Genomic DNA, 9,917 nt, shown 5'->3' with positions numbered 1-9,917 from the left:
AAAAAAAAAAAAGAAAAGAAAAATTTTAACGTACCCTACCCAGAGAGCCAGAGGTCAGTCATGGAAGAGAAAAAAAAGGTAAAATACAACCAAGCTCAAGCCAAGCTTTCAACTCCCGTTCACTAGTTCTCCTCAAAAAGCGGCTAGGCGGCACAAAACCCGAGGTTACCCCGCTTACTGCCCACCATCACCTGCCACCTCTACTATGACAAGACCCCACAATCCAATGGGAAAGCCAACAAACCCCAAACCAACCCTCCTCCGCATTGTCCCATTTCTAGCCCCCTCTGGGCGATTGGATTTACAATGGAATGAATAGCAAAGGTACCCACGGTCGGTGGCCTAGCCAAGCCTAGTCTACTCTGCTAAGATTTATTAACTCGCCTTACTTTCTTTTGCTTGACTTCGGTCCTTTAAACCCCTTAGCTTGCCTTGCTTTCTCTGGTACTCATTCGGTTAATTGCTATCCGAGTCTTCCCCGCATACCATGGATAAGCATCGGCACATGGAGTGGACCGTGTTCGGACAGACAAAAACTGATTTTATCCATCACGGCCCATGCTGCTGACGTTGATGATTGGATGTCTTGCTGACCGCCGCTTGCGCGCCCACCTGGCTTGCTTCCTGTTCTCTCGACGCTGATTTTGTTTCTTTTTGGCTGCATCGTCGTTCTGTTCTGCAGCGTGTGTGATTCGCACACCTCTCAGTCGGCGAACGACAAGAGAAGAAAAAAAAAAAAATGGCAGCCTCTACCAAAAATGAGAACGGCGTGTCTGGCGCGGACAAATTCGACGACGTCAAACTCGAGGTTCAACCCGGTCAAAACAATGTGAATGCGTGCCCTGCATAACCGTCGAACAAACATACTGAGCCTGTGGACTTGACCTCACTGACAAACTTGATCAAGCATGAAACACCGCTCACCACATTCACCGAGGAGGAGGAGCGGGCGCTGGTATGGAAGCAAGACATGGCCATTCTGCCCTTGTCGGCAGCGATCTATTTTCTTTGCTACCTCGATCGCTCCAACATAGGGAATGCGAGGATCCTCAACTCCAGCACCAAGAACGACATGCAATCAGAAACCCACACCACCAGCTACCAGTTCACCATTGCGCTGCTGGTGTTTCTTGTAGCATACGCCATCTTCGAGGTGCCATCCAACATCCTGCTCAAAAAGCTGCGACCGTCGCGCTGGATCGCATTTTTGATGTTCAGCTGGGGCGCCATCACCATCGGCTTGGGCGGCACCTCCACCTTTGGCCAAATCACCGGCGTTCGCTTCCTGCTCGGCATGTTCGAGGCCGGCCTGTTCCCCGGCTTGGTCTACTACCTGACTTTTTGGTACAAGGCCGAGGAGCGCTCCGTCCGCGTCGCCTTCATCCTCGCCAGCGCCACCCTGGCAGGCGCCTTTGGTGGTGCTCTCGCCTACGCGATAGGTCACATGAACGGTGTGCACGGCCTGTCGGCCTGGCGCTGGCTCTTTATCCTCGAGGGTCTGCCCAGCTGCCTATCCGCATTCGCCGTTTGGTTCCTGCTTCCGGACTTCCCCGAGGAGTGGTCGCGGCTGTCGACCAGGGAGCGCGACATTTCCCAGGCCCGATTGGCGATCGACGGCAGCAAGCAACACCACAGCAGCATGAGCTGGGCCGAGGCGAAGGCCACCCTGACTGACTGGCGACTCTACGGACACTACGCCATCTACTTTGGCATCTCGACCCCATTCAGCAGCCTGTCTCTGTTCACGCCCACCATCACTGCCGGCCTGGGATACTTTGACCTGCAGGCGCAACTCATGACAGTGCCTCCATACGCTGTAGCCTATGGTGAGTTGGACCATGCAAGCCACACAGGGCACTACTTCTTTTTTCTTTTTTTTTTTTTTTTCCTTTTTTTTTTTTTGTCTCAAGAAAAGACTAACGCCATGTCTCAAACTCTTTAAAGTCGTGCAAATAATCACCTCGTACTCTGCCGACCACTTCAACGCCCGCGGCATCCACTCGGCCGTCTGCGCCATCATGGGCGGCGTCGGCTTCCTCGTCTCGGGCATACTGCCGCCATCCGCCTTTGCCGCGCGCTACGGCTGCCTGATCCTCGGGTCCGCGGGCGCCTTCAGCTGCATCCCGCCGCTGCTCGGCTGGCTCTCGTCCAACATCTTCAGCACGGGAGCCGTCGGCCTCGCCATCGCCATCAACGTCAGCATCGGCGGCGGCCTGGGCCAGATCCCCGGCGTGTGGATCTACAAGCCCGAGGAGGCCAAGCTGGGCTACCCGACAGGGCACTTCACCAACGCCGCGCTGCTCTTCTTTGTCGCCGCGGGCGCGCTGGGCCTGAGGTTTTACTATGGGCAGAGGAACGCCAAGCTTCTGAGGGAGAACCCTGCTGGGAACGTGCGGGTTTTTAAGCTGTAGGCGGTGCGAACCATGACCATGGCTACCAACCATCTCCTGAAGAGATGTTTTAGAGTGACGAGGAGGTTTGTCTCCGGTAACAGGTGTTTAGTATTTGTTATGTAATAATTTGCAGGCCTTGCTCGGCATACCACACTTTTTACCCATGTTCCTATTCCTTGCATGAGAAAAAAGAAGAAGAAAAAACCTGCCTACTTACTACTTTTCAAACCGATCCACCAAACTCGTTCCATACAACCGACGAGTCTCCACTACCAATGGCCTTGTACGCCAGGTACCCGGCCAAACCCCCCCACCACACGTCAAAACCGTACATCAATCTTGGCATCCTCGTTCTCAGCATGCCGGACCACGCCCACTTGTTCTCCTTGGGCTTATTTGACCCGGCTCGCCAGGGGGCACGGTCATCTACGCGCCCCGGTTGAGACTCGGACCAGCGGCAGCTCGTCTCATTTGACCAAGTCGAGTCTGTTACTTACTTCAGACGATATCTCACGCCGAGGGATGTGTTTGAGCGCGAAGCGAAAAAAAAAAAAAAAAAAAAAAAAAAAAGGGTGAAGGCAACTGACACTGGGCAGGGTGCGCATGCGCTTGTCATCCCGGGTAAATGGCGGCTTTGTCATCCTGATGATATTTTGCCCAATGTAACGCTCTCCTTGCGGGTCATTCTTTTCTGCTGCCTCTGATGCATGGGGTCTGGTCTTGAGTCCCAAAGGGACATGGAGAGGTTGGCCCGCAGCAAGAACGCTGATGGCGCCTGTGCCCGGAAAAGTATGGGTTTTGACCTTGTTCTCGTCAGCAGGCAGTGCATGCTCAATAATCTTGATGCTCAGTATGTCGGCTAGCTTTTCACTTTCACAAGCTAAACAGTCTTCACCGCGGTCGTGTTTTTCATGACCTCAGTCATTCGTCTCGCCTTGTCGCTGGTGCGATTCGGCAGCTAATGCCGTCAGCTCGCGATACTTCTCAGCCAGGGGACTTTAGTCTTTGCAACTGTTCTTTCTGTTTGTCTGCAAATACGTCAACTGCTTTTCTCGTTGCTTTGAACTTTCTGCGTCTGGTGATAACATTGCCCGGCTTGATAGACTCGTCATAGAAGAATACGGCAATGAGTCGGAGCTGCCACATGAACCAGAAAGCGGCGTCTTGTCTCCATTCCTTTGGCTTGGCGCCTGCGGTTAGCTATGTACTGCTCGACAGCATTGTCTCGCATAAGCAGCTCCCGTGTCGGGAGTAAAAGTGTGCAAGTGACGAGCAGCACCAGGCGCATCAGCGACTCGAGCTTAGGGTTTCCAAGGTAGAGGTGCCTGGCCTTCTCCCGCTATTTATCGAACAAGTTGGAAATTATGATGCAGCTGATTTGTTTGCCAATATTCTTGTGTGTCCATTGGGAAGGATGGGTGGCAATCCATGCCTCGCTCGACCTCTGCAAGATCGTATATTCCACCTGTATTTGTCTGTCGAATATCTAGTGCTGGCAACTGCAACAGGCTGCTAGTAAGGCAGTGAAAATTCGTATCTTGACGACGTGATGGATGTGCCGTTGAAGGTTTGGTATTATTAGCTGGGTTTAAGGAATCTCGGTTGTAAAGACTGATTGATGATGTACTTGACCGGCTTCTCAAAAGAATGCGATGAGACGTTCCTATTCTGGACCTCTCGGCAAATTCCTGCTCCTCCGTTTGCTGAATCTTTGTACCATTACCGATCTTGCAACTGTTGGGCGCTCCTCAACATTGAAAACTGTCGATACTCAAAGGGTTTCTGCTCCAAATTTAAGCTTGCGAATCCTCTGGTCGATCTCAACCTTGCGCAAGAGATCAAATATGGTGGAATCTTGAGAACTTGGTTGAACGCTCTTCCCAGTATTTATGCCATGAAGCAGACCATCAGGGACTTGTAAAACGACAGGTTTCTCTGAGGTTGAGACCCGTTCAGCGTCAGCTGAAGGGGGACGCGCAGGAAAAGCCTTAGCACAGAACGTTCCTAGACTTCTGAGCTTTGCATGGCGGCTTCTGCGCGTGTCCTCTTGGTAATTTCACCTATCTTTTTCTTAGTACCACCTGAGCCGCCAATGATGCCTGTTATCATGCGTGCGACCATCATCGGGTCGGCAGAGTCTCGGGCACGAGCGTCGGCATGTGGCTCAATGCCAAGTCCTGAGAGAAGGCTCGCAAAGGGCTTGCAAAAGCTCTCACCTGTCACGGTTGACGCATCCAAAGCAATTGCAACGTTGGGGAATGTCCGAACCAGGTTGCTTTTGCAGGCCATAGTATCCGCACGTCGGGGCGTGAGCTCTAACGACTTGAAAATGACCTTGTTGCCCTCCCCGGCGCAGTAGCAGACCGGCGTTCTGAGCACGAATGTGAAAGGCAAGGACATCTGTTTTGGCTTAATATGTGACGGATCTAAAAGAATGACAAAAGCTACCTACCACCGTGCTGTAGTTTCTTTATGTTGTTCATTGCTAGCTCGTCGTCCAAGACCTCTTTCCGTGATACATCTGTCTCATGTTGTTGATCATTTGAATGCTTGCCTTGACTTCTGGTAGGCTGTCAGCCTTGGGAAAGGTTTTTAGACCGCTGCTGACTTGATGAAGGAGGTCATTTTGTGTGCTAAAGGAGGGTTTACCAATAGCTGGCTCTGTATTTGGTGGGACAAAGACATGGTCGAGTTGGAACCAAATGGGCTTCCACATACAACAGCTATCTATAGCTGCTTCATCTTGAGCTGGGACTTTGGGTCCCCCCTCAGACACAGCAGATGCTTGGTTGGTATATGAGGGTGAGCATATAAGGTTTTGCTTGGACAGGGCGATTTAGGTGGGCTTAATTTGAAAGTGATATAAATTACTGCTCTCTGGTATGGAAGAAAGCTGATTGAGCAGGCTGAAGTCGTCACCAGATAGATTTTCTTATGGTAGTGAGAAAGAGAGAAAGAAAATCCAAGACCAATAACAACAAAGAGAGAAGTGAGGGTGTTTTCAGAAGAACTGCTTCTGATCCGATGGAAGAGTGAAGATTAGGTGATGATGTAGTGTCGACCACACATGGATACTTTGGAGCAAGAAGTTTAGTCCAGGGCTCTGTAGAAATTACGTACAAGTGATAATGGCTTTCTTTGAAAACTAGGTGAGGAATGTGAGAATGTACGTGGTGTTGAGCTAGAAAGAAAATGGAAAGCGTGAGAAGAAATAAAGTCAGAAAAAAGTAGAGAATCATGTACTAGATTGGCTGAGCTTCATGAGCACATAGATTCAAAAGAGCTGGTGACGGTTTGGTGAAAGAACATGAAAGTCAAGTGGAAGATTTGGAAAGTCCATATTTGGTAGTTGAGATTTCTTTGATTATACTCCACACGGCCCACTGAACATTCAATGTGGGTGGATCTATGGATAGTGGGGCGGCAACTTTGATCTCGATCCTGGCTTGGATAGCAATTTCACGTGACAACCCTCTTTCTGCCTTCGCTCCCAGTTTCCTTTCCATGGTTGAACTTTGATTTTCTTTTTCTTTTTTTTTTTTTTTTTTTTTTTTTTCTGACAGTCACACGGCGGCAGCCGACAGCGCCACCAATAAACATACAATGTTGAATGCTTGGCGGCGACACGGAATGCAATCACCCACGAGAAGACGAAAACACTTTCTCCAGCACCGTTCCAGTCCAAGCCCAGCCAGGACGCACTCGGCTGTAGTCTGCAGAACACGCGACGGACTCTCTGACAGGGCGAAATACCAGCAGACCGTTCCCATTCGTGCGATTAGGAGAAGGTGCATCGTTTGCTTAAAGTCGTTACTATGTAAGCGCAATGCGAAGCTAGAGCAGCGCCGAGAAGGCAACCTGCAGCTTGAAATGGAACAGGAAATGGGTTGACCGCTGATGGTGGTGGGTGGCAAGTGCCACGTCGAGTAAGCAATTTGGGGGGGTGGAACACTACGGCAAACAAGCAACCCCAGCCGATCCCTGCCAAGCTTATTTTCCCCAACCGAGCGCTGATGCTTGGCCGTCCACTTTCAATTTTTTAACAGCCAAGTGTTTGTATGCCTTTGTTCGGTAGTGGCCAAAGTCCCTTGGATCTGTGCCTATGTTTGTCTCTGGGTAATCAGAACTCAACCCCTTTTGGTTGCAGGGGAACGCCTAGCCATCCATCCATTTGTTGTTTGGTACTTTGCAATGGGAATGATTTGCCTCCAACCTTTTTTTTTTTTTTTTTTTTCTCCCACGCTTTGTCTCCCTTTTCCCGAGTAAATTTACATAATAATCACCAAAACCTTGTTAATCGCCGTGGACTCGAGGTTGTAGCTTATTTCCACACCGTCTTCGTTCCGTCCAGTAAAAGACAAGCACAACAAGTGTTGAGCACCAATTGCGATATCCTTGAGTCGATCTGGGTCTCGACCGGTTAGGCGCTTTTCTAGGGTCCGTGGCAGAACAATCATCAGCAAGCCACACTCCATCGAGGCGCCCCCTTGATGCGGGGGAGGATCGACTACCATGACTTGACTACATGCCAGCGATTGGGATGGACCGGAGAAAGTTTACTAGTTGCGCTCAATCTTTTACCAACTCGGTTATTCAATATCCAGGGTCTGCTATTAATGATTAATGCCACCAATATTGCCACGTTTGATTGCCTGCAGGTTCCCAACTGCAGAAAGTGGCAGATCACTTCCATATTTACTTAGCAATCCGAGGGTGTCTTGTCAATCCAGATGTCATTCTTATTTTTTTTTTTTTGACATCTGGTGAACAAGGTCTTGCCTGCTAGCCAATGTTGTTCCGGCCTTCCCTTGCACAGCGACTGGCCACGCGGCGGCAGCACCGCGACGTGCCACAAGGCAACATCATCATTGCAAATGACCTGCTCTCTCTTCTTGGACTTGAAAGACCTTGACAACGCCAACAAGTACCCGAATTGCACAACACCGGTATTGGAAAGAACCTCCACCACTCCTCCCAGCGAGACTGGCCTCGGCGACACACCTTCGTGTTCAGGTCCCCCTGCACGTATTCTGCGCCGGAGACACAGCCACTTTATTCCAGGCGATGATCCGCCTTTCCAGCGGCTACACAGAGACATTATCGACTAATTTGCTGCTGATAGACGCGGGAGCCGTCTCTCGAAACTCTGTGGAAATTGTTGACGTGACAAGTCCGCCACGTTCCCAAGAGACCATCAGAGACAGATGTTCCCGAGTCTTCCTTGGCTCTCCAGTCTTTCCTTCACCGCAACCACATTGCTCGATCCCGATGCGGGTTAAATGAGGACGACCTGCTCCAATTTGAAGCCTGCAACCTGTGTCACCACACTCGAGGACACGGGGGTCAACGGCTGCCCGCCTCACACGCACATCGCCGCCCAGCGAAGCTGCGAAGGGAATAGAGAGCCAGCAGGGCGTACCCGTTGGAGCACCAGCTTTCTTCTCTCCACACATTTTTTTTCGCCCGCTTTTGCTGCTGCTCAATCCTCACACAACTGGTATAGCAACTTAACAGAAAACATTGAACAAGGTTAGGCCTACGGTGCGTTGCCTAGAGCACACAGAGCTTGACCTTACAAAACCAACCCGACAGCTTCATCGTCCTCGCGGTCCGACAAAAAAAAAGTCATCGATCGGCTACCACTTTTGGTGACTGATGCAAGCCGCCCCTATTAGGCGAGAAAGTTTCCGTCTCGGCAGGCTTCATTTTGAGCTAGACATCGTTTTCAAGAAAGACGGGTATGTATAGTTGTCCTAGGCGTTTTTGCGGACCTGCGTTGAGTCGCAAGGGGCAGCACACCCTCTCAACCAACCATCCCGCCATTTGGGGTCGACCAACTGACGCCTCTCTTTTACTTCCGGACACTAGCTCCCCTCCCTGCACGTGGCGTCGGTGACGAAGTGTCTTCCCTTTCCCTTCCCGACAAACCCATGAATCAAACGGCCGAACGACAAAGCACTCGAGATTAATCAACTTTGTCATTTCTGGGCCCGGTCAACCACGACTGACCAGTAGTGATTTCCGCTCAAATCCCTGTCATCCTGTCCCGACAAAAGACCTAAGCCAACCACTCATGAGCAAAGCAGACTCGAGCCAGCCCCCACTCCACCTCCTCCTCCCCCCCCCGAGGTTTGCTGCTTTCCATCCGTCGACGATCACACCCCAGTACATAGCTCCTCCGCACACGCGCAGCCTACACCGGAAGCATTCTGCAACTCAGACGCCCCGATTACTACGCAACCACCAGGGCAGCACACCACTACCACGCACGCTGCACCCACAACGTTTTGTGTGGTTGCTGCTCGTCATCCTACCTAGTTTGGCCCTAGCTCTCTTGCAGCCTAAACCGCCCCCAGCCGCGCCGACGTCTAAATCGGGCACGAGAACGAGCCCTGCCAAAAGATTTCTAGGTTTGATAACGTCTGTCGGTCAGTATATATCATCACCATCTCCCACACAACGCCCGACCCTGCCTCTCCATTTCCCTCCGCCTCTTTACACCATGGAAGTTGGCAACTCCATCTCGGGGCAGCGCGAAACTGCGGCGGATTCGACAATCATGGCGTTTGACCCAGATCAGCGATACATACTGTCGACGTTGGAGAGGGTGGGTGGGGCGCTGTCGTTGGTCGGGGTCTCGTTGATCTTTGTAACTTTTTACGCCTCGAAACGAATCAGGACGGTGCCCAACACGTTCATCTTGTTTGCTTCGATTGCCAACGTCGGCGCCTGCGTTGCCAGCCTGATTGCATTGGAGGGCATCGAGCAAGGAGAGACTTCACCACTATGCCAGACCCAGGCCTTTTTGTTTGAGATGTAAGTGCTCGTCTGGCGTGACTCTTTCTTGTCTGACGAAGCAAGTTGCATCAAATATACCGGCATCATTGCCGCTAACATGTCACACGTCGAATCGTCAATACGGTACCAGGTTCATGCAGTCGGACCCCTGGTGGTCTTTTGCAATGGCCATCAACGTTTACCTGGTCTTTTTTTGGTCGACAAACCCGACGAGCTTTCGCAATCATCTATGGATATACTGTGCCATCTGCTTTGGCGTCCCAGCTGTGCCTGCTTTTATATGCCTATTCTACAGGCCGGGCGGCGCTTATATCTATGGCGATGCGATTGTGAGTGACGGTCTCTTTCCTGTCAATGGCGAATGGAATTTACTTACTGATCCTTTTTTTCTTTCTTTTTTTTTTTTCTCTCTCTCTCTCTCTCCTTTGGATATAGCTGTGGTGCTGGATCGACAACAATTTTAACCAGCTCCGTATTTGGACTTACTACCTCCCAATATGGATTTGCATCTTTCTCTCGGCTGTAATTTATGTGGCCGTGGGCTACCAGGTCTTTCACCAACGCAACCAGCTGCGCAACCTGACGCTCAGCAATCCTGGCAAAGAGACATCCACGTCCGACAGACGAGACTCTGCTGAAAAGGTAAGCGCGTCGCTTGTCTTGTGCACTATCATCAGACGGGCCGTCCCATGGACTAGTCTAGCAGTTCTTTTTTTTTTTTTTTTT

At 51.0% G+C, this 9,917-nt stretch overlaps 5 protein-coding genes across 5 annotated transcripts in view; 3 read left to right on the top strand and 2 right to left on the bottom strand.

The window, feature by feature from the left end:
• Positions 1 to 739: 739 nt before the first annotated feature.
• Positions 740 to 2,411, top strand: PpBr36_06841 (uncharacterized protein; the record flags this gene model as incomplete). Its single annotated transcript, XM_029893983.1, has 3 exons — positions 740 to 829; positions 908 to 1,826; positions 1,945 to 2,411. 3 exons carry the CDS (start codon positions 740 to 742, stop codon positions 2,409 to 2,411), a joined length of 1,476 nt encoding a protein of 491 aa, XP_029748851.1.
• Positions 2,412 to 2,423: 12 nt separating this feature from the next.
• PpBr36_06840 (uncharacterized protein) lies at positions 2,424 to 2,836 on the top strand (the record flags this gene model as incomplete). Its single annotated transcript, XM_029893982.1, has 2 exons — positions 2,424 to 2,494; positions 2,527 to 2,836. The coding sequence occupies 2 exons, from the start codon at positions 2,424 to 2,426 to the stop codon at positions 2,834 to 2,836; spliced, it is 381 nt and encodes a 126-aa protein (XP_029748850.1).
• A 1,561-nt stretch (positions 2,837 to 4,397) lies between these two features.
• PpBr36_06839 (uncharacterized protein) lies at positions 4,398 to 4,793 on the bottom strand (the record flags this gene model as incomplete). Its single annotated transcript, XM_029893981.1, has 1 exon — positions 4,398 to 4,793. One exon carries the CDS (start codon positions 4,791 to 4,793, stop codon positions 4,398 to 4,400), a length of 396 nt encoding a protein of 131 aa, XP_029748268.1.
• A 2,684-nt stretch (positions 4,794 to 7,477) lies between these two features.
• PpBr36_06838 (uncharacterized protein) lies at positions 7,478 to 7,846 on the bottom strand (the record flags this gene model as incomplete). Its single annotated transcript, XM_029893980.1, has 2 exons — positions 7,478 to 7,707; positions 7,771 to 7,846. The coding sequence occupies 2 exons, from the start codon at positions 7,844 to 7,846 to the stop codon at positions 7,478 to 7,480; spliced, it is 306 nt and encodes a 101-aa protein (XP_029748269.1).
• Positions 7,847 to 8,895: 1,049 nt separating this feature from the next.
• The window catches only part of PpBr36_06837 (uncharacterized protein), a gene marked incomplete at both ends in the record, with an annotated part of 2,412 nt that continues 1,390 nt past the window's right edge, over positions 8,896 to 9,917 (top strand). The window contains 3 exons of the mRNA XM_029893979.1: positions 8,896 to 9,209; positions 9,322 to 9,520; positions 9,627 to 9,833. Of these exons, the coding sequence (XP_029748147.1) occupies positions 8,896 to 9,209; positions 9,322 to 9,520; positions 9,627 to 9,833 (720 nt within the window). The remainder of the gene's footprint in view (positions 9,210 to 9,321; positions 9,521 to 9,626; positions 9,834 to 9,917) is intronic.

The sequence above is a fragment of the Pyricularia pennisetigena genome, chromosome 1 (assembly GCF_004337985.1).
Source record: "Pyricularia pennisetigena strain Br36 chromosome 1, whole genome shotgun sequence".
NCBI classification, from domain to species: Eukaryota; Fungi; Ascomycota; class Sordariomycetes; order Magnaporthales; family Pyriculariaceae; genus Pyricularia; species Pyricularia pennisetigena.
The sequence above is the reverse complement of the archived record's forward strand: the minus strand, read 5'-3'. Positions and strand labels throughout refer to the sequence as shown.